Raw genomic sequence first — 27,201 nt, 5'->3', positions numbered from 1 at the left:
TTTCAAACTGCAGTCCTTCACGCACCACAGAGATTCAGGAGATGGGGGATGTTATTGTTGCTTATTCAAAACAAAAATATTAATTTACACATAGACCATGACCTTCAAGGTACTACAGAGTGTGACCTGAGATGACAGCACCACGAAGGCCAGAAGAAACAAGCTGCTGTGAGGTCCCCAAAACACTCAATTAAGCATGAACACACACGAGAGCTTTCATGTTTGGGTGGGTTTAGTCTAACCTAGTGGAAACAGAAACATCTGTGTACAAGATCTACGCTTACCTGGGATTATTTCTGCTGAAATAAATAGCGTTCTTTAAACAAAATCACAGCAAGGAAGATGGAAAGTCAGCAGTTCAGAACACTTTCCCGACAGCAGCAAAAGTGCAGCAGAAAACATGAAACGCTGGTCAAATCAGTCAAACTGGCAAACCAAAGCTTTATTTTTTAAAGTCTTTGCGCTACAGTACCTAGGACTGCGCCTCTATACATCATTAACAATCATTCATGAAATATCTGTATTTGGCACCAGTTTGTGTTTACCTCAAACACTTGTGGGGAGGATTAATTTCAAATCAAATTTGGTTTTTCAACAGAACAGGAGCTGCCATCATGAAGCCAATTAGCTGAGTTATTGGAGAAGCTTAAAACAAAAAAAACCCCGAAGTCCTTATCTAAACCAACACATTACAGAGAGCTCCAAAACAGAGGTCAAACATTAAAAGGCTGATATAGGCTCAAGTGGTTTATAAAACCTATTAAAAAAGACTACACCAGCAAATATGCCCTTTCAGTCCACACAGTTTAGAAATTAATGCAGGGAGCAACACTCGCTAGCTGGGAATCTTGTCATGGGAGAACCACACATATACCAACAAGAGTACCCAAAATCCAATGTTAAAATGCTCCAATTCCCAATCCGCATAAAAGGAGAGTCATAGGAAGATTAAATCAATCCATGAAATCATAATTGGTTGGGCAGTTCAAACTTCCCCCAGCAACCACTAAGTCACTCACACACACAGGCTCACATGTACACGGCTCAATCCCATTCAAATTCCTCATGGAATAAAAGGATCCCAGGCTCTACAGAGTCTTTCTCTATCATGCAAGAAATAAGTCTGGCTGTGCTTAATCACCATCATGTATTATTTTAGCCACAGAGTACCAGGCAGATTAAGTAGAAATGCACAGTTTTTAGCTCATCATCTCTGCAGAAGTGTTTGAGAGGCTCAGTTCCTGGAGAGTTCTGGGTGGGCACACAGACACTCTCTCTTCATGCAGACTCACTGGCCTCTACTGGCTTAATCATGTGGTCCGGTTTGTTGCCAGCAGCGTAGTGATCCCACATCTGAAGATAAAGCCGCTCCAGGTCCGTTGTGTACTGTTTTGTGTTGAACAAAGGACTGGATATTCTCTGCTTCCAGACTTTGCCACGTATTTTTTTCAGGCTATAAAAAGAGTTAAAGCAGTCATGAGAGGTTCCAAAAACTTCATAATACTGTTTACTTTTGAAATTTACTATTTTCAGTTAACAAAGAACTGCCAGTACAACGGTTTCAAAAATATCTGCTCCCCCACTTCCACCAAATTCATATTGCTGTTTCATCCCCTCATCATTTCTGATACAGACCAGCATGACTCTTTCAACTCAGAAGAGCTGTGACATTAACGCATTAACTTGTTGCATTATCTGTACTGTGGTAACTTTTTACAGTGCGATTTAAACTTGCAGTAAGTGACAAATTGCCTAATCTCCAATTTGAAAAGAACAAAAGGTGAGCTATACTGCACTTTTTACCAGGTAAGAGCCTGCACACAAGCCATTTCTTCAGAACAGGTAGCATTGTTACTCAATTGGGAGCACTGCTAAGTTTACTATAAAAGCAGAAGCTGAATTAACTGCAAGACAAGAAACCTCTAGACAACGATTGCCTAATTATTTTAATATTTAAAATATCCACAAGATTAAAACTACTGTTAAGTCTCAGCACTGCGCCCAAATACAGCACTTTACATTCTTGACGTTGCCACATTACATAGTACAAGTTTGCTTACTATTCCAGATCAGTTCCCAGTTTCACAGCAATGTCCTCATATTCCTGTCTGCTTTTTGCAATGAGCTCAAGACAACCCAGGCAAGTGAGCTGGGAGGCAGCAACTCGTGATGCAAGAGTCTCGCCTGTAAAAAGAAAAAAAAAAAAACAGAACAATTAATAACAGGAGTAAGCTTATCAAGTAATATATTGCAGAGTACGAGCTACTTTCCTTCTGCTTCTACAAGAGGCAACAAAGTTTGTTGGGTGTGATGTTTGTTATTTAAGAATTCATAATATTCAAACCCATCTGTTCTATGTAGGTTCCCTGCTGCATTACCTGGCATAGTGACCATTGGAGTCCCAGCCCAGAGTACATCCATCCCAGTTGTGTGCCCATTGCAAAGTGGAGTGTCTAGACAAACATCAGCCAATTGCCCTCTCCTCACATGTTCTTCTTTGGGGGCAACAGGAGAAAAGATGATTCGGTTTTGAGAAAGACCCAAGTTTTGTGCGTATTGCTGAATATTGGGTTCTCCTACAGCTGGGAAACGCAGCAGCCACAGCACGCTGTTCGGAACTCTTTTTAGGATCTGTAACAAAAATCAAGAAGCAAACACAGAAAGTTTGGTCAGAAGCACTTCCTTTTCCGAACAATAAATTACCACACACCAAAGTGAAGCAAAAGGCTTTAATCTTCTGAGGTACAGAGCAGGAAAACAATAGATCACCATTTCGACTGGAATGACTAGGACTGCATTTCTAATCCCACTGAAAGAGACAGCAACTCTGAGCAATAGTTCATAGAGCAGTACTTAGAGAGCAAGTCTTGAAATTCATTATCTCATTTATTTATAGGCCCATGCTATGGAATATAAAAAAATTACCCCTCAAGTAACTCTCAGCAATACACTATAAACTGGACCTTGATACAGACACTCAGTTCTCAGATCTACCAATCTACCAACTGCCAAGGCTAGTTATGACCTAATTGTGCAGACTGTACCAGCATACTCAAGCTGTCCAAGACATAGTTTTTCACTGGCTAGAAGCACAGATGACGTTTGAAATCAGTCTAAAAAATTCTACATTCTATTAATACGAAGTCCTGCAACACGAGCACTGTAAGGATTCAAATGGCTCAGGGTCAACATTTTCCACAGAACAGTTACAGTTTTGACTTGCATGAAGTTAAAGAGCTATGTTCCAGAAGTCTGACCTTAGATTTCATATTACATACAGATACTCACATTAGCCCACATCTGTAAAGTGGAAGGATCAATCTTATACAGCTGATTAAAGTTACAGTATACAACAGCATCCTCTGGTAAGCCATACTGAGAACGAGTAGTAACAATTATAGTTCGTGGAACTTCTTCACCAGTTGCTGCTTTGTTGTTAATCTGAAGAAAAAAAATAGATATTGGAACACTGAAATTGCAGGAAACCAGCCTATTCCCTGTGGAATTGTCCTGAGACACACTGCAACCTTTGTTAGCATCGTAAGTTACTGTAAGCATATCTTTGGTTTTATTATACAAAAACAAAATTGTCTACTTACCCTTAACAAGAATTTAACTGGTATGCTACACACTTGTGGATGCCACAATGTTGCAACCACCAAGGCACAAAACACTGGGCATTCTCATGCCCTTGCTACATCTCCCTGAAATTCCAAGTAACTGGAATAATTGGAAAGAAGAATCATAAAAAGAGGCATTACACATGGACTCCTCCCCCCGTTAAGGTCACTTCATTTCCTTGACACCAAAAATGAAATTAAGACTTCAAGGACAAATTAAAAGTATTTAGAAAGCAAAGGGTTTTTTTGGTTTGCTGTGTTTTGTTTTTTTGTTGTGGTTTTTTTTTTAAAAGATAAAAGACTAGGCACAGAACAGATAGACAAGACTGAAGATACAGAGTAATATGTAACTGTTAGACTGTGAGGAACTAGCTGACAAGAAAATAATGGGAAATGCTGAAAATTAGACAAGAGTTATTAATGGACTTTCAAAAAAGAATGGATCTTACAGCCTTCACAAAGAATAGGCATATGCTAATAAAAAACAGAGGATGAAGTTGGAATAATCAGACTACCACGCAAGGGTCTTGAGGATTAGTAAAATGGAAGTATGATTTTTTTTTTTTTTAATAATGACAGGCAATAGTGGGATCAAAGACAGGAAAAAAACATCAGTACAGATTGGGCAAAACAGGTACTTAGAGCCTTTTTCTTTATAGATATATATATATATTTTACATACATTATTTAAAATTTAGCTCAGTGCCAGTGTAGCCAGCCAAAATACGCATACTGTCAACAAACTTGACATCAATGACAATGACTCACTGTCACTGACTCCTGTTAGAAGATGCACGAGATAATTTAGTTCAACAAAAGTTGGTAAAAGTGCTACTTATCCAGGTCACTGAGGAGACCTCAAAAACACAATGCACGATTCTCGCCGACCTATGCCCAAAAGTAGCTGACACCAAATTAGAACAAGCACAAAGAAGGGTTATATTAGCATGTTCAAAAGACCAAAATCCTGTTTTAGAAGTGCACCAACAGAGCTTAGGCTGCTTCTTCTTGGTGGTGGAGTGCTAAGACAAAACTTCTCTGTTATTCTCTGGAGACAACAATTTAAAAAAAAAAATGCTAATAAGCTTACTGACCAAACTAAGACATAACCTATTACCAACTTACAGGAAAGTCTCAGCTGTCAACAAAAGAACTGAAAAAGAAACCAAGGCATGAGATTATGGATAGAGCAGGGATAACACAAGGTCTCATAAAATGACATAAAAAGAGTCTCCTGAAGGATTGTAAACTGAATAGAATTCAAAAGTCAGGAGTTATGCCAATGTCAAAATATAGTATTTTTAAGAACTGTTCTGCAAAGGAAGAAGTATTAAAACAAAACCAGTAACTGTCACTATCACTAAAATCCCAAGAACTGTTAATGACTGAGAGAAGGTGGTATAGTGCATAGTTCAGAAAGATGTAAGGAGATAAATAAACATTGTTGAGATACAGTGGAATAACTTTGCCTGTATCACCCAGCAATTTTTTTCTAAAGGAAAACCACAACTGAAACTAGGTAACAACTCACAAACGCCGTGTAGGCTGCAGGCAATGAGCAAATCTTGCCTTCAATTCTGAACAACCAAGTGTTGTCTTTATGCAACAAGATTAAATTTCTTTGGACTTTAGATACCTTTTGATATAACCCCTCTATCTTTGGAGGAAAAGATCATCTTCCAGTACATCTGTGGCTTATAACACATTTGCGAGTTCCCTTCAGCATGAGAACTAAACAAAGCAACATGACAGAGGACAGACGCTTGCTTGGAGAATCTTCTTCTTTGTTAGGTTAAAACATACAGATATAACATAAAACCCAAAAGAACAGTGTCTTGAAGTGCCTCACCTGAGTAGTTGCTAATCCATTACTGATGTTGAATCCATTGATAGTTATCTGAATTTGCCCACGATTAATCATCTCAATCACAGCTTCTGCAATTGTGTTCATAGGAATGACTGGCATACTGAGGGCAGCATTGCCATCTGCATTGTCACAACTGTCAGGACACTTCATCTAAGACAGATCAGATAAGCATCAGAGAAAGTACTAGCTTCAGTCCCTAAGACTGAACACACAAAGGAACAGGCCTCACCTTAACAATCTTGACATCTGGGAGGCTGTCAAGGAAAGCCTTCAAGTCAATGCCATTCAAAACAATCCTGTTATCATAAATATGACCATTGGACTTGAAATCAATGACTGCTTTTTTCTGTTTAAAAAAAAAAAAGTTTAAAAATTTACAAGATCCCTTACCAAGTACTATACTGAGTGCCATTTTATAAAGACAGCTATGAAAAACACCTACTTTTCTTGCCCTATCGTCCTACATACCTTCAGATGGGGAAACATGTTGGCATGGTCTCCAATAAAGAAAGTGTTTGGCATGTAAGCTAATTTCTCTGAATATTGCTCAGCCACTTCAACTGGGGAAGTTTCTTTATCTGTGATGATATAATCCATGAACAATGCCCCACTGGTTCCAGGATACCCTAGCCACATGGCCTAAAACACAAGAAAACAAGGCTCCAGTCCCAGGTGCATTGCAAAAACAAAGGAAGTCAAAAATCAATGTGTTTTAAGTTAAATTTTCCACCTACAGATCCAAGTTCCTTCCTGTGCTTTATCAACTGAAGAGCAACCACTAACCCCAAACTTTCACTACCAAGACAGTGAACAGTTCAAGAATGTTCTAAAATTGATCCCTCAAGCAAAAGGCCAAAGTATCCAACTATGTGCAGCTATAGCCAGAATACTAACCATAGTGATTACAGCTTCTCTTAGCTGAGACAGCCTCTGTAGCCTAGAGTGACTCTGATCCAGGTTTCTCCCATTCTCTTCCAATAGGCATTCTAGAAAATCCTTAGTCAAAAAAAGTAACTCTGACATTGATTCCAACTTACTCTAACTAGAATTTCACTAAGCCTAAAGAGATTAAAACACAACAACTCATTTCCACACCTGTTTCAAATACCCTTTCTTTGTTCTCACTAATGCAAGAAAGCCAGTGGTGTACAGGAACCTCATAGAATTAAGGAGTTCTCTTTCAGGACATAGTCAACTGCCCATAAAGCACACAAAAACCCTAAACTGCTCTGCTTCAACAGAATGATCCTGTTTGCCTCATGTACGTTATGCCCTAAAAAATCTCCCTCGCTTACTGATCAACATGAGCCTTCAATGTTTCTTTCACCCTTCCAGAAGAAAGAGAAACTCTTCCTACTCACAAGTGTTTTTTTGGAGATACAGAGCCCTCTAACTTAGTTACCTGAATAGGTGCTGGTCTCAGGGCAAATAATTCATTTCGGGCTCCTTTGGTGTAACCATTCATATTAATGAGAATGTGTATCCCATCCTGATGGATGCGGTCTGCTGCTTTTCCATTGCATGGTATCTGAAGAACACACACACACACATAAAGAAGTTATTTTTGTTTTCAGTCTTTCAGCAATAGATGTGGTTAGTCATCAGTGTACCAATGGATAATTGTCAACTGCATAATTTAAACTTAAATCTTGTTACTTCTGGTTTTATAGCTCTACTCAGCGCTTGTCAAGCCACACCTGGAATACTATGTTCAGTTCTGGTCCCCAGACATGGACAGCCTGGAGAGGGTCCAGAGAAGGGTCACAAAGATGATCAAAGGACTGGGAAGCCTGCCATATGAGGAAAGGCTGAGAGAATTGAGTTTGTTCAGCCTTGAGAAAAGGCGGCTTAGGGGAGACCTCATCACCATATTCCAGTACTTAAAAGGTGGCTACAAGGAAGATGGAGATTCCCTTTTTACAAGGAGTCACATAGAAAAGTCATGGGGTAATGGATACAAGTTACTCCTGGGGAGAGTCTGATTGAAGACAAGAGGAAAATTTTTCACAATGAGAACCATCAGCCATTGGAATAATCTCCCCAGGGAAGTGGTGGATTCCCCAACGTCAGACACTTAAGTTTCAGCTGGACAGGGTGTTGGGCCATCTTATCTAGACCGTGCTTTTGCCAAGAAAGCTTGGACCAGATGATCCTTGAGGTCCCTTTCCAACCTGGTATTCCATGATTCTATGATTCAGAGAAATTACTTCAAACTGAAGATCAAGAGTAAGCCAATTAACTACTCTGCAGCTGCTGCTAATGCTGACTCACTCTACAATTAATATGCACCATAAAAGTACTTCATTTCCATAAAAAGGGAAGGCTACTTCACATTTTATAGCAGGGTAAACGCATGCACATATGCAGTTATATCTCTGAGTGGATAACAATTTGAGTTCTCATCTTAGTTCAACTTCCAGTAAGAAACACTGCTAATGCAACAGGTCACAACAAAGTGTTTCTACCTGTTTGACCCTCCTGTACAAATATCTAAGACTTGCACTGTAACCTAAAAATACGAGTTTGATGCCTCAGGAATTTTAAATAAGAAAACTCAGTGTATCACTCTGGGCAAAGGAAAGAATTTTTCCTAGATAGCTGTTAAGTGCAACAACAAACATGAAATTGCTGCCCTGTCTTACTATGACCCAGGCCTTTTAACATCCACATCTGCAAAGCACACCGGGGCTGGCTTTCCACAAGCATAACTGAAGTTCATTGTTCTAAAAGAACATTTTAAAAGATCAACTTTGCAAAATCCATCTCAAAGTGAAATTCCACTGACATCAATTTAGCGTTTTTACGTATGAGAGCAGGTTCTGAACAACATGATGAGTTTAAAAACTACATGCAAGTTTTATCTATCACCAAATCTGGCACTGCCCAGGTGCCAATCCAGTTCCATTATTAATGTACACTGATTATCCCATGTTGCTTTGGGGTTTTGCCAGTTATCTTAAGATAGTATAACAACTCCTTGACTTCTGCATATACTGAAATCCCCCTCAGTTTTCACACGGAACTTAAAAAAAAAACAGAACCACCTGTATATGTTACCAAAACAGCCTTTTGATAGAGGGGTCAAAATCCCCCCATTAATCATTAAGCCTCTGACCTGCTTCACTGGAGTAAAGCAAGCTTAAATATATTTGCAGCTGTGGCATCTTGACTTATCTATGACATTTAGATATGACTATTATCTTAAGACCTAATGGAATAGTTATTCAATGTGCTAATATTACTTTTTAATAATCTCACAGAGGTCACATAATAACCACTGCATCCCAGGTAAGGCATAACACCAATGTATCTACAAACTCCAAATTTCTCAAAACTAACATCAGCCTAATTGAAGAAATGATTGCAACTAAACCTCTCAAGCTACAGGCTGATCTCTTTCTTCATTTAGGCTTACTAGAAGGTCAATGTACCAAAAAAGCTCACCTGAGATAAGTCAATGAAATGATTTGCTTCAGCCATCACTTTTACACGGAAGTTTGTACCATCATCAGGACTCAGGGCATAACAGAATACCTAGAATATGAGGCACCAAAGGCATGAGGCATCTGCAGCAACTTACCAACAAAATAACTTTGCTATAAAACATACGGTATTGCAATTTTAAACTATATTAGCAAAATTACATCTAGTTTCATACAAATTACATTGTGTGGTATTTACCAGCTAAGAAAGAAGTCAAAACTAAAAAAAGAGGGCATTGGGCATTTGACACATTTGCACCAGGCTCCAGTTTTACCTAGTTCTGGTGCTACCATATGGCACTGCATCTGGCCTAGACATATATACAGTGTATATATATATTGCACATATATACATCAGTGCAAGGTAAAGTAATTTTAACAAATGGATTTGCATAAGCACTAAATTTTCTAAGAACACCTTTTAGAAGACACCTTTGAATTTGTAATTAGTGAGAGTCATAATTATGACTGAGGCTGAACAGACAAGCTAAGCCTTGGGGAAGCTTTTTAACAAATTCTTTAAACAATGACTAGTTCTCTCCAATTAATAAACTGCAAATGTATTTTGAGAAACTCAAGGTTGACAGGTTATGTAAACAGGCATCTTTAGCTAACTTAGCACATATAGATATAGAACAAATAGAATAAATATGCAGAGAATTTATTATCTTGCAGGACAAATGCATGGTTCAGTAAAACAATAGAGAACTACTATTTAGTATTTAAATTAAGCTCTGTAGATATTATAAACCCAGAACAAGAAAGACTTCCCTTTGTCTTGAGCTGATTCAAGGTTAAATAGCATATTCTCCTTACATTCCATGTACTCAGGCCACCAATTTAATCGTTTCATGAAAAAACCTGCTTCATAGTCACACTTCTGATAACAATGCAAGCATGCAGCTTTGCCACAAGGATTTCAGACTACAAGGACTTCAAGACAAGGAAAAATCAAGAAGGTAGCGGGGGAAATCCCCAAAACAAAGCAAACAAAAAGATTAATCAAAAGCACTCCACAAAAAGAAGGAAAGACTGACAACCCTTTACAAAGGTACGTAAATTCTCATGTCGTGGAAAACAGGAGCTCAAAACTGAGGCAATTTAAATATTCATGAGGCAAACAATGTAACTTAGTTCCATTTACAGCCTCAATCCCTTAACATGACACCCAAATAAATATAGACGTGACTGTCTTTAGCATTCCTAAATTGTATATGCTCCTTCTGGGGTAAGTGTAGTGCATAATTTCCTTTTGAAAAAGCGGTAGACAGACCAATCTGAAGTTCATGTTTGTGATTCAGGTGTCTCAGATAAAAATACATGTAAAAAAAAGAGCAGCAGAGAGTGAACAAAACACAGATGCATATCTGTAAATCAGAAGTAATCAGGCAGTAGTAGCTTGATGTTGAAACACATCTACTCAAAGAACAAGCACCTGAAGCTTAAAAAAAATTTCCATGGGCCACAAATCCTACCTACAGTAACTCAAAGGACAGGTATCTAATTTGCCTGCCTTCTAAATAACACTTCATATTGGTAAAGAGGATGACTAAGGCTGGAGAACTCTTCAACGCATTAAAAAAAGCCCACTAACAAAAAAACAAACCTATGAACAAAAATTTGCCCTTCCCTAATTTACCTGCCTGCACCAAGAAAAGAAAGTGCCACTTACAGCCGTATTTAAAGCTTTAAGCATGCCATTTATGTTTTTACCTCAAATTTGTCTGGGTTATGCATGCCTGGGATTGACTGCATTAGGTGTGAGGTTGGATGGTTTCCAAAATCAGAGCTCACATAGCCAATACGAAGTCGACCTTCACTGGCTTTCAGATCCTTGGGATGCTCATATGGTGGCTTGTGAAGAACATTAATCTGCCAAGAAAACATAAACAACTGTTTATAAACTCAGGAACCAAAACCAAATGCTAAACATAGGGACAAAAAAAACCCCCTCGAGTTTGTAGAATTAGTCTTATCCCACATTCAAGTACGTGGTATGTGGGCATCTGTTGTTTCAAACCTGCATTATATGTATTCCATTGGAGCAAAGTGTGACGTCCACAAACGGTGTTACAAGATGTCACCATCTACATTCAGCCAAATAAAGACAGACACCACTACTGCAAGTTGACTTTTCTGCTTTTCTACCAGTTTATTTTTTAAGCATTCCACCCCTGATTATTAAATATACTGATAGCACACCACTAGGACGAGGAAGTTCTCAAACTACAAGCCACTTGTGACCAGAACAGTATTCCTGTGAAGCACCACAGCATGCTCTCTGTTCTTATGCTCACCTTCTTCCCCAGACATCAGCTTGCAGTCACTACCACTGACAGGATTATCAGGCTACTGAGACAAGCCAGTTTGAAAGCCAAGCGTTATCTTCTGAAGATTGAGATCCTTATATTAGCTAACCAGACCCTTCCACTGGCTGACAGAGTATTTTCAATTGTAATTAGCAACCTGCTCAAGTAGTCCATCTCAACATTCACGAGTGCCAACAGCTATGACTCTCTCGCTGAAGATAAAAAGATGTTGCATCGAATTTTAGTTCAAGAATTTGCCATCGACTGCAACTGTACTCTTGGCAGCTTGAGGTGCTGTGCAGTCTTATGGAAATGGCACACAGTTAAGTAATTACAGCAAGATACATTTTTGGAAGAACCTATTCTACTATACACAAAGTACTCCAAAACAGAATCACAGCAAATACTCCTACCGTGTTGCATCGACCCTGCAACACTGTTGCCATCACCACTAAAGCAAGTGCATTTGGAAATCTCAGAGCCAATCAAACCAAACCCTGGCATGTTCCAGCAAGGATTCACTAGAGGCAAGGCCAGGTTCCAAGTGCAACAAGAAGCTGGAAAGGACCAGATTTTGAGAAATACTATCACACAGCTGCCTAGATCTGTTTTACTGTCAGGAAATAATAATTAACTCACTCTGCTTTTCCAAAATGCCACTAACATGTACTTTGCAAAACTAGATGAGTAACATTATGTCCTCTTTTTCTACAGGTCAGTGATTCAGAAACCTTACAAAGGCTAATATTAACTATGTGAGTATTACATTTTCAGTAGGAACACGCAAAACTACAAAGTACGTCAATCACAACTGGCCTGTATAAAACTTCCTACCTTGTCCAAACACAGATTTCCATGTCTCTCAGCAATAGCCTTCCTAAAACTGTGAGAAAGGGGATACAGCATGCTATGATGTGGGTGGACAGAAGGCAGTCTGTTTTTCTCCAGCTGATCAGCCACAATGCTAACCAGCTTCTTCATTCTTTCATCGTAGTCTGTCCAGTCACAGACAATCTAGAAAAAGAAAAAAATTAAAAGAATATTAAGACAACACCTTCCTTTGATCTATATCAGATATTTCACAAGTTGAGACTAATGCTTCATCCAAAAACAGAAGCAAGAACTTCAGTAATTACTGTTGACGACTGTATAATCTTATCTTCTGATTTAAGACTTAAGTTTACTCTCTACATTTAAATTAGTGATTGGTTGAGGTGATCAAGCTTAGCCTTTGCTGCAGAGGAATCTTAAGAATTACAATCAAAGCCTCATCTTCCTCACCTGCAAGCAGTGGGCCAAGTTGCAGTAGGCATCTGGGAAATCAGGTTTCAGTTTCAGAGCAGTGCGGTAAGAGGCAATGGCTTCTGGTATATTCCCTGAATCCTGTAAAGACACAGAAATGAGTCAGCAGATAAAAATACACTCAGGGTAAGTACTCATAGTGCCCCCTCCATACTCTTAAGAGTGAATCATTCGCACGTGCTACCTTATGAATAGAGGCCAGGTTGCTGTGGGCATCAGCAAAAGCTGGGTTTATCTGAATGGCACGGGTGTAACACTGTAGAGCTCCTTGAACATCCTGCATCTCCTTCAAAGTATTTCCCATATTAGAATAAGCATCTGCAAATGTGGGGCTGATTCTGAGAAGTAAAGATAATATATGTCATGAACAATAAAAGCTCCTCTTCCAATGAGGAACCATACCCAGACTTTTTAGTTTGCAAAGCAGCTATCTAAATTAAAATACGCTACTGTAAGTCACTTTCTGTACAAATCTACAACAACTTCCCATTATGAAAGGCTGGGACTATTACAGAGAGTATCTATTTACCTAATAGCCTCTTTGTAATGCATCAGAGCTTCCTGTAACTTTCCTTGCTGTTGCAGAACACTCGCTAAATTTGAATGCGCAGCAGCAAACTCTGGAAACACCTGAAAGAAAGAGAAGTAGAATCTGTCTCTCAAATGCCGCAAACAGACCATATAAAAAACTACTTGTGTATTTCTTACTCTTCTTTTTATACGACTCAGGTCTCTGAGCAGACATTCCTCCACTTATGATCAAAGAGGGGAAAAAAAACTATGTCATATTACACATTCCCAACTTTAATTCCCCATGTTTCCCTCACCACATTCAACTGTACCTCAAGGGCCTTCCGATAAAGGCGGACAGCTTCTTCAATATTCCCCTGTTCCCGTTTGATGTTTGCTAGATTGTTGAGAGAATCTGCATGAGTGGGACAAAGTCGAAGAGCTGTATTGTAGCATTCTTCTGCTTCTACCACCTTCAAAAAAAGGGATACTGTTAATATGGTAATATTGGTTTCAACAGCACTGTTTATGAGAAGTTACTACACAATCACTTTTAAGAGGTTCAAGGTGGAGATTTCCTGAATTATTCTTCCTTATGAGTAACTGAATGAGGGTACCATGCCATCTTAATAAAGCTGGTGGCACCCGCTGTCTAAAATAAACATTCACTGTACTTTTAAAAATTTTTAAAAAGGAAAAAAAGTACTCCTTACACTGCCTTTCTCCTTCAAGGCATTGGCCAAGTTACAATAGGCGTCAGGGAAGTGGGGTTGTAGTTCAATAGCCCTCCTGTAGGTGTCTATTGCTAGGTCTATTAGTCCTTGCTCGTAATACACACAGGCAAGGTTGCCGTGCACAACTGCGTGATTTGGACTCAAACTCAAGGCTCGTAGATAAGCTGCCACAGCTCTGTAACAAGAAAAAGAAGGTAAACAATCATCCAAAGAGCAGCAATTATATTTACCCTGGTCGTAAAAATGACCTACATAAAAAAAACCAATACATATCCCTTCAAGGGATATGTATTATTAACAGACACAAATCTGTCCTGTAAGATGCTACTGAAAACACAGAAGAGTACTGCCTGAATTAACAGCCCAATCAAGGGGATGAATTATTATTCATGTTACTTTACAGCTATGCTCAGTTCTGCAATGGCTAGCATACTAGAAGAAATACTTCGTAAAACAGCAATGTTTTCCTCTCACCTGATGCTGTACAGTGATCAACGTAAGTGTTCTGGGAAAAAAGTAAAGCTTTTGTCTACTTTTTTTAAACACTATTCATTACTAGGATAAGCCTGAGACCTTTGTTCAATTTCTTTCCCAGTTTTATTCAATTGTAACAATATAGACAGTATCATATTATTGCATGTCTTTATTCTCTCTGCTAACCTAACACATGTATCATGCTTTACTTATACTTCAAATTTCACGTTGTTCAAGAGAGACATCTTTAATTACACGCCCCTATAGCACTATGTAAATGATGTATTCAAATCCGATTTCTAGAAAAATCACAACAGTGTACATAGTAAATTCTCAAAAAGGTGAGGTAAAGCCTAAAATGATGAGGAAACATGCCCCTGTTTGGCCCATTAATTCACGGTTAAAACAGAAATCACTGAATGTTTTAGACTGTGTACAATGCAACTACTTAAAAATAATTAACCTGTTCCATGCAAGCTTTTATTAAATTTGGAGCCACAGCTACCAGAAATTATAATCCAATTAACAGATGCAATACACTGCATATAAACACTACAGCCTCGATCTTCTTTCAGAAACAAAAGTAAGATTCATATACCAGATTAGAGGTCTCAAAACAAGTTAGCTCAAGAAGACAGCAACAGTACTGCAACTCCATGCAATAACATATACCAACACATAACAAATACAGAATGTTCCATCGGATGCTTAGCTGAATTTCAGCATTTCAGCTTCTTACACAGAAGGAAAATTTTAGAAGAGAGACACTTGTAGATCATGTCCTGAATCACGTAATGAAAGCAGAGAACTCGAGCATTTACGTCTTTCTCAGACATCTCAGACATCTTATCTTCACCCATCCCCAGCCTTAATTTCAAATCTATTTTCATCAGTACTTTCAAACTCTCACTCTTAACATTTATTAAGTACAGGAACGTAACAGAAAGGAATACACTCCACAGTTGTTAGGTTTTGTGGGGTGTGTTTTTGTGGTTTTAGGGGTTTTTTGGGGGGTTTTTTTGGTGTTTTTTTTTTTTTTATTCCAGTAACCTGCTCTGTATGCATTTACTTGTTTAGCTTACAGCACAAGTCTTTGCTATACTGTCCAAAGAGATTTTACATCAGGAACCTAATTTGTATCTTGATACATCTGACAGGCCACTGACAGAACAACAGCCGACACTAATTATCTGCTTACCTGTCAAATATCCTTGCCTCCTTCAGGACATTTCCCAGATTGATGTAAGCATCCAAAAAATTTGGGTCAAGTGTTACAGCCTGAAAATATTTTTGAAGACGTGTTTAAGCATTAACACAAAAACATTCTCTATGAAATCTAGTTGGTTTGGGTTTTTTTGGGGGTGGTGGGTTTTGGGTTTTTTTTTCTAATTTGACAAACCCAATCTGTAAGCATCAAAGATTCTATCAATCACCTAGTAAGGACAGAAAACTTAAGTTACATAAATCAATCACGGAGCATCAAAGATATTTATCTGTAAAAACGACAGCATACGTGACCTTCAAATTTATTCATCTGCTTACCTAGTCAGCTGAAACTACTGCAGAATAAAGCGTTAAACATTGATTTCATGTTAGGCTGATCATACTTAACACTCCTGCCTACCCATTCTATGCTGCCTTTAATTTGTTTTTAGGGGAGAAAACCCTAAAAAAACTGATCCATATCCTTTATCTACTGCAAAATAAGACAGCACTTTAAAATTTTAGCAGCCCAGAAAAACAGACAGTTTCACAAGAGTAAGAAAAAATACATCATGCGTGTAGGGAAAACTCAGTAGCCATTTAATTAAAAGAAAACATTTTCACTCCCTTCAAAACTAACAAAATGCAAAAAACTTAAGAACCAATGAAGTTACAGAAGATGCAGTAATAAGCTACATCTGAGTATCTGACAGGCCACACTCTTACAGTCTCTCTCATGGGAACTATTATTTCCAAATTAAAATACTTTATAATCTATCACTAACTAGACAGAAATCAAAAAAAAAATCCCAAGCATTTAAAATTATTTTTATAGATCTGAAGTCATAAGTATCAGGAAGAAACTGTCCACCACATCTTGAATTCGTTTTTACATCACTTTAGAAACTTATGAGATGAGTACAAACTGAATTAAGATGCTAACTAGAAACTAACTAGAAAGCATCAGACAACTAGTTAATGACACCAATCTAGAGAAGTTTGAAACAACAGTGTCAAAAAATAATCCTGGAGAAGAGGAATTAGTGTGTCAATTAAAATTGTTCTCTTGTTACTCACAGGACAGTAATACCTGAAACAAAACCACAACGAAAAATTATTTTAAGCAGAAAGTTGTTTCTCCCTCTCACACACGAAACACACAAAACATTATTCCTATCAAATTAGATTTTTGTCCTGGTTTTCTAGTGGATACAGGCAGTCTGAAACATCAGGAATTAAAAAAAAAAACAATTAATGTAGGATGTTAACTAACAGGATCATAAGAAGTTCCCTGCTGATCAAAATATTTCTATCATCTGCAAGCAGACAACTGCATGTACGTTAAAATATAGCAGTGAGGCTGACTGGCTTAGATAGTTACCTTTTCAAAGTGATGAATTGCAAGCCAAATTTCTCCTTGGGCATTGAAAACACAGCCAAGATTACTCCAAGCCACTGCAAAGTTTGGTTGAGTCTCAATTGCTTTTAAGTAACAGGCCTTGGAACAGTTAAAGAAGAGAGATACAAGGGAAGGGGAATATTTGTAAAAAGAAAAAAATGAGAAAAAATAATTGTTAGTATACCTTCTCTAACCAGCCAAAAGTGACCCTGCAGTATAGGCTAGCTTGCGCCAAAACTAATGCGCTGCAAACTGTTGTTGATCCTGCGCCAGCGCAAACCAAAACCCAGGTGCAAGCCCACCATTTTTCAGTTATGCTGGTAACAAATTAACACACCTTTAGACACCTGCTCACCACAGAGTCTTAGAAATAATTCAAGTAGTTCAGCAGAAGTATCTGCCACCCTTAAGTGCATAAAAAACAAAAAATTACTGTGTAAAAACAACTTCACTGTGAAACAAAATATTAAATTGTGAAATATTCTAAAACAGATAGAAATTACTTTAAAAAAAATCAGAAAAACTACTGAAAAAATATGAAGCCATTCTTCAGTTTTAATTGTCCTTGTCAAGTAAGATGACACACCCAATGATGTTTCCCAGTTTCTTCAAACACACTCAATCATCTGCAGCTTCAAAACCTCAAATGACAGGATTGCATGAAGGTTTAGGTCCCTGTAATGCAAGCGCGAGAAATCGCTGCGCATCCTAAACAGCACGGCGCCACGCTATCGCTGCGAACTGCTTTGCTATATTGATTGCCCCTAGGTCCAGTGAACGGCCAACCAGAATCATTAATCTACCAGACAGGCCCATACAGAAACTCGCATATTAAATTTGATGTCTGGACCCTAAATGCGTTACAACCCAATTTTATCCAAAAGGCTACAGCCTGGAGCCTGGGCAGTCACCCAATCAGAGATTAATCATCTAGTCAACCGTTCACGAGGGCTTAATCGCACGCAATGCGCGTTACCGCTGCGCAGCCTTTGCGCTACTGCAGGATCACAGCGCATCATCAGAAGAGCAGAATGCTGCAATCCAAACAAAGAAGAAAAAAGGAAAAAAAATGAACAACCAGAAGAGTTAGAAGCTTTTACTATTAACTATCTCCAATTATTTCTTTAAAAAAAAATTTAATTTACTTTTACTTTATTTATTTGAAAGAATTTGTGGCTACTAGTACAAAATATTCTTACATTACTTGCTTGTAATTAAATATTTTAAGCTGTTTCTGAAGCCACAAGACAGAAGATTCAGGCATGGAGGCAAATGGTTTTGCTGTGGCAGTTACAAACCCGTTACCATATTTCTCATCATGTGACTTTTCGGTGCGTTCCTTGCTGGAAGAGGAGGAGGAGGTGTGTGTCTGCCCTAGATCCAGGCCTCGAGCTCCCTTCAGCGAGGCACCTTACGCATGGAATAGGAGGTTTCACCCACCTGAAACCTTCTAAATACAATATCAGTAGTGAAAAACCAAAAACAAGAGAGAAAATAAAACAAGATCATTAGTAAGAGTTCAACAAAGCAATTGCATTTTTTTGGATATGTCTTAACACATGGGAATGAGGACAATCTGTCTGTAACAAGGGAGACATGCAGAAGGGAGAGGGTTAATCGGGGCAATTGCATACAGTAGGGACTTTTTTTTTTTTGGAAGAAAGGCTCTGAAATATCTACAAAGAAATTAAATTTTAGTTCAAACTGTAAGGAATCTGCTGGCTTGATCTTTCAAATGGACTGATAACCAAAGAAACACATTGCAATTTACTCAAGATGTTTTTCCTCATTTATTAAGTTCTCACAAAACGGGATAACACTTTCAAACTAGGTGTCTCCAGAGCTCTGAAACAAAGAAGTCAGCAACCTAAGGCAGGCGCAGTGTCTTGGCCTATACCAGTCACACTAAAGCTGCAGTGAAGTGCAATTCATGTTAGCTGTCCGCTTGGTGGGCTGAGAACCAAGTGTCTCAAAGACTGTTCAAACTCCAAATGCTGCTAGAAAGTATTTTCAACCTGGATCTGACCAAATCAATTAGGCTGCCCTAGGATAGTACGCACATCCAAGTTGTTAAGAGAAATCAAAACAATAATGAACTTTGAACCTGCACGCCCATTACCCCATAAAGACCATAACCCTCCCCAAATGGTGCTACAGCCAAACAGACAGCTACGCTGTTCATACACTCCACTTTTTAGCATGCGCGTGGGGCTTGGAGTGACAGACGTGGAGTCCAGAGTGTTTCCGATTTCTCCACACTCCTCACCCCTGCAGCGCGGACGCGTAAGGTGGCTTGTAACAAGACAATTTCTTTGTGCAATCCAAGTTTTAACATGCCAAGAATTTTAAACTCATCTTGGTGTTCGAATTCTCAGTTTAGGAAACACAAGACTGCTAGAAGCCACCTTTCCACTACAGCAAGTTTTCTTTCGATCAGTTCATTTCCCAAACAAACCAGCTTTGTCCTTCCGATTTCTTTATTTTGGGGGAGGGGAGAGGGAAGACATGAAGAAAAGATATTCGTGGGGTTCGCATACTGCAGCTATTGGTTATTTACTAGCCTTTCTTCCACTATCAAGGGAAGGGAAAAGTTAAAATAATAAAAATCTTTAAAAGCCAATATCACAAGGTAACATTTGGATAAGTTTCTTCTCCACTTACAAGCCACAAAGGACTTTAGAAGAGCAGCATTTTCAATAGCACCTGCATCGTACAGGGATCTCGAGCTAACCACAGGCTCTCTGCTTGGCACCAGCAGGCAAGCCTCAGATTTGAAGGACTGTAACTTATTTCCAGACAAGAGCGTGATGGAGCCCCTGCCCAATACTTCAGAATGGTATCAGATAGTCTAGTTCAGCAGAAAGGCTTGGTAATGTTCCATTTCTTGACTTAAACCAACTTTTAAACATGGGCAGGCCGTATCTTGCCCTGCAACTACTCTGGGGTGTTTCAATGGCTTCAGTTTTCAGCAGTTTCTCAGACTGTCTGTAGATCAACGCAGATTTGAAGACTTGGTGCAAAGTTCAAGTTTTCAAAAGACTGACGTTTACATGTAATCTACCCAACACCTACCTTGGCTTCTTCCAAGCGACCCAGGGCTTTGAGCAGGTTCCCCAGGTCACTACGAACACAGTACAAGTCCTGAAAAATCAAAGTCATGCTATCAGCTTCAGGACTTCAGATGCCCCAAAGGTCTTCACAGAGAACTTGCAAAGGAATGCCCCAGTCCTCTACAGCTTATTTTAAATTCTTAATAAATACATCACAAATGTAGATTATTTTTCCTGACCTAACATTACAGCCAACACAATCTTACTGATTTTAGTACTGTAAAAATACAACCGTAAAGATGTAGAAAGAAGTGAGAAAGTAAGATTTCATACAATTCCTTGTTATACAGAAATACAGAAGAAAACAAAAAACAAATGCCCTCCCCCCCAAGCAGCTTAAGTTCTTTTGCTGTACATAAGTATTTGAAGCCCCCTCCCTTTTTCTTTTAAAAAACGTAACTGCAAACCTGTATTCTTAAGTTACACCATTGCCATTATGGCTTTTGAATAGATTATATATAGCGATTTTGCTTTCTGTATGCCCAAAACAGTTTCTCTCCCTGGTTTTCCACTAATCCATCCATTTTCAACAGCCTTGCCACGTGTTCTTGTTCTTTCATTTGTAAACACAGCACAGCCTGCAACTGCATTATCTAGCAGTAAAGACCACAGAGAATGGGGACATTTTTGTCAACGCTAACAAAAGAAGATTCTAACCTAAACAAAACTCAACTCCTGTAAGGAAACACCATCTTACAGTATTTCTAACCAGTGCATAAACTCCACTAGTCACACCACTTAATATAACAAATTAGACAAGTACCCCTAGGCTGAAGAAAACAGCAGAACAAGATTTTGAGCTCTTGTTGGACTGGGTTTGCATTTGCTTTCCCAAAGAAAAAGGATATATGCACATCAGACCAATGCTGCATTTTAAGTATTTTTTGACAAAACATATGACCAAATAGCAAGCAGACACCTTCATCATGCTGAGTAGTACTATAAAATTATTTGAGTACAATGTGAAATAAACAGAAGATAGCAGGCTGATACACTGTTTACTAAAAATGTCAATTCAAAACAGTTACAACCAAAATTCCAAACACCAGATCTATTCTATAGGAGTCACTTACAGACAGATACTCAGTTTCACCCTATAAAACATAACAATGATGCTTCTGTAAACCAGTCCACAGTGGAAATCTAACCAAGGCAACTCTCATCACCACAAAATTTCTGACTTCATGATAAAGTAACATCTGATGATTTTTCCAGATCTTACATTTAAGTCTGAGCAGTGATTCTCTCACTGTAATAATATTGCCTTATGGCACACAAAGCTAAATATGAGGGTATTTGCTGAAACTTCGGACTTCAGAAAAAAAAACAAACAACCAAAACCCAACTCCTTGCTTTTCTGTTATCTCAACAACACAGATAAGTATAAAACCAGCAGCCCTTACTGTACTGCAATACAAAACTTTTTGTGGCAGAAGTCTTTCACAGATCCTTAAGAAAAGTATTCAGTAGATCATTAAGTTTATGATGTACAGGTTAGAGGGAAGGGTCATCACCTGTTCGTTCTTTGAAACCTGCTATTTGTGTGTCCTGGGACAGCAGTAAAGCATGGAGTTTGTCTATAAAATTAAGTGTTACTTACAGGGTTGTACTGAAGGGCAGACACATATGCTTGTACTGCTCCTTCCATATCACCTGCAGCTACCAGTGCAGCAGCCAAATTGATATATCCATCAATGAAATCTGGTTTGAGGCGTAGTGCATGTCTGTAATGTTCAATGGCTTCTTGTAGCTGTCCACGTTCCTTGTACACGTTGCCTAGGTTTGAGTAGGCTTCGGCCAACAGTGGATTCTGTTTAATAGCCAAAGTGCTGAAGTGAGCAGACCTGAAGAAAATTATACAAGTTAGCAAAAAAAAAAAAAAACAAACCCCACCCTTAACTTTCAGTGTTTGCCTGTTTACCTAATTACTTAGTGAATATTCATGCCTAAGTGAGCCAAACATACAACCAAAAAATCTGGGTTTATAGAGTGTCTTGTATGTTTAGCTTCTCCTAGCTTAAACTATCATCTCCCCTGTTCCTATTTTAGATTCTACTGGAGAAATACAACTCTCATTTACAATCAGTAGGGTTCAAGTCACCTCATCAAACCTGAACTCAATGCACTTGGAGAAAACACTACAGAAATTCTGTGAAGCCTCTTCCAACACTTGTATGCTTTAAGCAATGTTCCACTAGATACCCTTTTCAAGAAGCAGGACATAGCTGACAGACGTAGATGTAGAACTTTTGTATCCTCCCCCATTTTATTTTCACATATCTGGACTGTTATTACAACTTCATTCAGAAGCCTATATAAAATAAATCTCAGTCAAAAGTTCTCACTTCCTTCACCAGCACTCGCAGATGTACAGCTAGAACAAGTTCAAAATGCTTGAGGCACAGAAAGCAAGATCAGGAATAGGCAAGCAGAAAGAATATAGAGACAACTTTCAGATGACAAAAATCCTTAACTAATCATGCCATTTCACAGCAAACCATCAGTCTTGTAACTTAAAAAAAAAAAAAAAACAAAACCACAAACCCCAACACTGCAGGTGGAATAAACAAAAGCCTTGTTTACACATGTAAATACCTCCAGTACACACAAGTGTGGCTGACACTCCAGTATTAATGTGTACCATATTAAAAGAACAAGAGAATAATGGCAAGATTTGTTGTTTGTTCTAAAGCTGGTGATTCCAATTTGTATGTCTCTTACCCCAACAAAATTCAAAAAGGAAGAATATTACTTTTGACCAGTCCTTACTGCTGCCCTGAAGTTAGTATTTGCATTCAGTGATTAAAGAAAAAGAAATCAGTGTTAGAATAGAACGTCTGCCAGTTATGCTCAGAGACACAAACTATAAAGACAGCTTGACAGAACACCTCAAGTCTCCTACCTGTCCAATCTGCGACACTGGAAGTGAATGGACGATAGTAATAAAAGCACACCAGTATTATCAGGCTCTTGTCTCCAAAGCTGCATGCAGTGTCTCTCTGCTGCTTCAAAGTCTCCTGCCTGATACTCACGATGAGCCAACTCCGCTAACCCTTGGAAGGAAAGCATACGTTTCGTTGGTTCTGGAGAATCACCAAAACATTTAAGGGGGGAAAACAAAAAGTTAGACAATGGGAACAAAACAAAAAAAAAAACACAAAACAAAACAATGTGAAAAGAAAGTGTACACAACTGAAGGATGAAAATGCTTGAAGTTACATAAAACACGACAGCACGCAGCAGTCTGAACTCTCAGATCTTCATGCCCCAACCTATTACTATGATATTTCTAACGTTATCTGTACGAGTCCATGACTCCGTCAGCTAGTAACAGGAAACATGCAGACTGTAATGACCGAATATTTGCAAGTCAATCATTCTCCATTAACCTGAAATATATTTAAAGAGATTCCTGACATGATATTGTACTTTGGTTCATAACAGTAGAAGTCCTGCTAACAGAACAATGACTCTCCTCACTCTCCCCCAGACTGTAAATCTTATGCTTTATAGCATTAAAAACAAGTTCTAAAAACTTAATAGGGAAATGAAGGACAGCAGACAGACTTCAAAGGACTCGAACACAAGAAAGTTTTGCTATGCCAGTAGCAAAGGCAATGTGGAACATTCCTTGAATCCTCAATATTCCTACATTCTATATACTGAGTAAAAAATCCTTAATAGAAAAAAAATTGGCCTTGGAACAATATCTGATGAGAGACACATACTCCAATGATTATACAACTGGCCTACAGAAGGAACCATTAAACATACAGGGTAGAGGAAAGGAGTTACTGTGTGAGGAGGCTTAGCTGGAATGGAAGTGACAAAAATGGTTTTAGCATGTAAGATACAGTTGTGGAGAACAAAATACTTAAACAAAACACCATCTGTTTTAGATAAAACAACCTTAAGTGTGAAAAGTAAATAAAAGTTCTTAAAAAACATGGTTCTGAATTAAAATATAAAGAGCAGCTTGGAAAAAACCACAACCGTTCATCCTAGAAAGAAGTGTTGGCCTTCAAATTCTGCCTTTATACAAATGACTCTTACTATTAAAAGGTTTGATTACTGCAAGTATCTCTTTTTTTTCCTCCTGAAGTCCAACATTTCCAGTACTCTGCAGTCACTTAATTCCATTCATTAAACACTTCCCACCTGGACCTACAGAGTTTTAAAGTTCTGAATTTAAAGGAAACAGATAAATCCTTCCTAATACAAGGAAGTACCTCAATATCCGAGTACATGTATTTTTGCAGTTAAGTACTACAAAAAAATCCTCTGAGACTCTTTAGTTCTTTTGTGAGAACTTTAAAAATAGCAAAATAATCACAAAGATTAGGTACAGAGTTACTATCTAGTGTTTATTTCGTGAAATAGGAATTGATGTAAATTATTTATTTTCAAAACTGCGTTTTTAGTACTAGCAGGTTTTGAAGATAAGATTGCAAAAACTACCTGATGTAACTAAAGCTGTTCTTCCAGATAGCGTATTATCTCTGTCAGTGCTAAAAACTTTAACTGTTTCACGGTAAGTTGGAACTAGCAAAGATACTCACTTTCAGATAATTTACAAATTACTAACCAAATACCTTTATCCAGATTAGACTCCTGTTTTCTAGAAGCCTAGCCTAATAGTTCTCCAAACCCTGATGAAGGGAGAAGTGGACTTCAGTATCTGGTTAAACCTACTGGCAATAAACAGATAACAACTGTTAGTCTACACGAGAATGACAGCACCATTTATGAAAGTACAAGGCGCTGACAGTAATAATGACACTGGAATACCAACACACTGTTCCTCACTCCCTCCTGCCATTAACAGCCACACAGGTTTAGACCCTCTGGTGTATTTTCAGGTTCTTCTCATGGCACAAACACAGGGAAGCTGGATAGAGGAAGAGCATGTCCCATGAACCTAACTGAATAATTTCTTCTTCAAATGAATTTCAATGGTGTTACTAAATTTCAAAGCTAAAGAAAAAAAAACCCCAAGGTTTAAAGTTTAATTCTTATGACCACTTGGAAAGAAGCTTCCAATCATTATCTAAATGCTACATTTTGCCTACTTAAGCAAAAAGTGACACTGAAGTTGCAACTCCCAGGGCAAGAGAGAAAGTGGTGCAGAAATACTGTGTTTAACACCTGGGAATAAGAATTGCTAAAAAAGGCAACAAAGTAAGTGAAACATTAAAACTTTCATTTATCAAGCCTCTTCACAAAACAAAACTAGCACAAACTAGCCAGTCATCTACCTCCAAGGAAGTATTTTAGCAATGATCTTTGAGAAGCTCATTGAAAAGTAGGAAGTGGACAGCTATACTACAAAGTTCAAAGTGAGCTAAAGTTTTAACAGAAAGTTAGCTGGAAGGAAAGTTCTACAACCCAAAGGATCCATAACATGGCCATCAATGGTTGCTCACGGAATCCATTTCCAAAGAAAATAATTGCAGCGAAGAGTCACAGCCAGAAGTCTTGCATGCATGAATTTACGTACGTAGGCTAACTTGTGCTACATGCTTTCACTATGACCTTAGAAAAGCCTAGGACATGCTATGACAATGACCCTTCCTGACACTTCTACAGAATACAAGCAAAATAAAAACCCCCACAGTACTATCACAAATGTACCTACTGTCATTTTTCTTCCCCAGAAATAATATCCTAAACGCTTACCACACACTCATGTTCAACCTTACGTTTAGATAAGATCTAAGCCCAGACAGAAGCAGTTCCCACCTCCATCTGGGAGGTGGTGGTGGCGGTGATGAGGAGCACAGGACTCTCCCCAAGTCTGCACATGTTCTTTTCACCTCTGCAGATCAAAGCTGCAAGAGGATGCTGCAGCCTCAGTGACCAGACACACAGTTCTAGCTGAGGAGCAAGGAAATACCGTACTGCAGCACTCAGCCTCTCCATCTCCACTTCTGTATCACTACCATTTCCCTTTACCCTATCTCTGCATTGCTATCCTATCTCTTTCTCCATAGATCCTGTTCTTTTTTCCTACTTTTCTCAGACATGGTTTTAGCTTGTCATGCTCTTCCCTCCCCCTGGTTACAGCAACCCTCAAAAATCTCAGGGATAAAGCTGGGCTGTCCTTTCATCCTTTCAGTAAGCAAAACACTTTTTTTCTTGCTCTACAAGGAAAAAGTGATATTTCTCCTCTTCCCTCAAGTTCTGGATCTATAAATTAAATGTAGGACAGGATCTTTCTTAGCTAGAGCACGCTATCTTACTGTCCAGAAAAGCACTGTACTTCCCGGCCATGCCACACAAGACCTGCTCCTTAAGTGGAGCGAGAGATCCTGGACCAGTCAACGTACATTTTGGGTCAGGTTTTTACCCTCCTTCGTCCTCTACAAAAACGCAGTCACCTGACAGTCGGATAAATATAGCAATAAAGGAGCACCGCCCCGAGAACTCATCGCGCCGCGCTCCTCCAGGAGCGGCTCGCAGGCTGCGGCCGGGCAGCGCCGACAGGAGCCGGCCGAGGGACGGGCCCGGGCCCGCCGGCAGCCCGTCAGCGCCCCGAGGCGAGGGGAGGCAAGCACAAAGGCGGCGGGGGCCGCGCCGGGAACCACCGCCTCGCCCAGGCCGCCGCTTCTGGAAAGTTCCGCCGGGAGCGGGCCCGGCGAGCAGGGAGCGGCGCGCTCCGGGCCAGCCAGACGCGGCCCCGCGGGGGCGCCGCCCGCCGTGCGGCCCCCGGCGAGGGGAGGGCCCGGCCTGGGCAGGGCTGCAGCTGCGGCGCTGCTGGCCCCCGGCGCGCCCGTCCCCGCGCAGCAGGCCACGGTACCTGTGCTGTCGGCCACGTTCCCCACGGAGGTCGCCATCGGGAAAGAGGGTGGGTGAGGCTCTGGTGGAGGCAGCAGAAGCGCCACGAGTGCGGAGAAGCCCACTCGGATGAAGCGGCCCGCTCGCGACCGAGCTGCCCACGCTCCCAGCGCGATGAGGCGGCGGCTCCTGAAATGGCGGAGGCAGCAAATGGACCGAATGGCCGCTGCCGGAACTAGCTGCAGCCAGCGAGCAGTGCGGGCGGAGCCAGCAAGCGCTCTCGCATGGCGCCCCCGTGCGGTGGAAGGACGCGACCGCAACATTTCTCTGTCTCCTCCCGTCACACCGCCCCCTCAGGCGAGCGGACGCGCCATCGAGCGCACGGTCGGTTTTGTCAGTCCAGGTATCCTTCCGCGC

General features: G+C 39.6%; 1 protein-coding gene across 2 annotated transcripts; it reads right to left on the bottom strand.

Annotated features, from left to right (window-relative positions):
* Nucleotides 1-421: 421 nt before the first annotated feature.
* Nucleotides 422-27,010, bottom strand: OGT (O-linked N-acetylglucosamine (GlcNAc) transferase). 2 transcript variants are annotated; one of them, XM_068411755.1, is made up of 22 exons: nt 26,807-27,010; nt 22,913-23,093; nt 21,611-21,854; nt 19,973-20,041; nt 16,883-16,999; nt 15,497-15,576; nt 13,804-13,999; nt 13,423-13,563; nt 13,110-13,210; nt 12,765-12,918; nt 12,560-12,661; nt 12,113-12,292; nt 10,683-10,841; nt 8,932-9,021; nt 6,890-7,015; nt 5,956-6,126; nt 5,717-5,833; nt 5,470-5,637; nt 3,289-3,441; nt 2,379-2,631; nt 2,061-2,184; nt 422-1,453 (listed from the first exon to the last, which is right to left on the bottom strand). In XM_068411755.1, the coding sequence occupies exons 1-22, from the start codon at nt 26,841-26,843 to the stop codon at nt 1,279-1,281; spliced, it is 3,138 nt and encodes a 1,045-aa protein (XP_068267856.1). In that variant the 5' UTR covers nt 26,844-27,010; the 3' UTR covers nt 422-1,278. The 2 variants fall into 2 exon arrangements, with proteins under 2 accessions (XP_068267856.1, XP_068267857.1); XM_068411756.1 differs by having other exon boundaries at nt 22,913-23,063.
* Between the last annotated feature and the right edge of the window lie 191 nt (nt 27,011-27,201).

Source organism: Nyctibius grandis, chromosome 13 (assembly GCF_013368605.1).
Source record: "Nyctibius grandis isolate bNycGra1 chromosome 13, bNycGra1.pri, whole genome shotgun sequence".
NCBI classification, from domain to species: domain Eukaryota; kingdom Metazoa; phylum Chordata; class Aves; order Nyctibiiformes; family Nyctibiidae; genus Nyctibius; species Nyctibius grandis.
The sequence above is the reverse complement of the archived record's forward strand: the minus strand, read 5'-3'. Positions and strand labels throughout refer to the sequence as shown.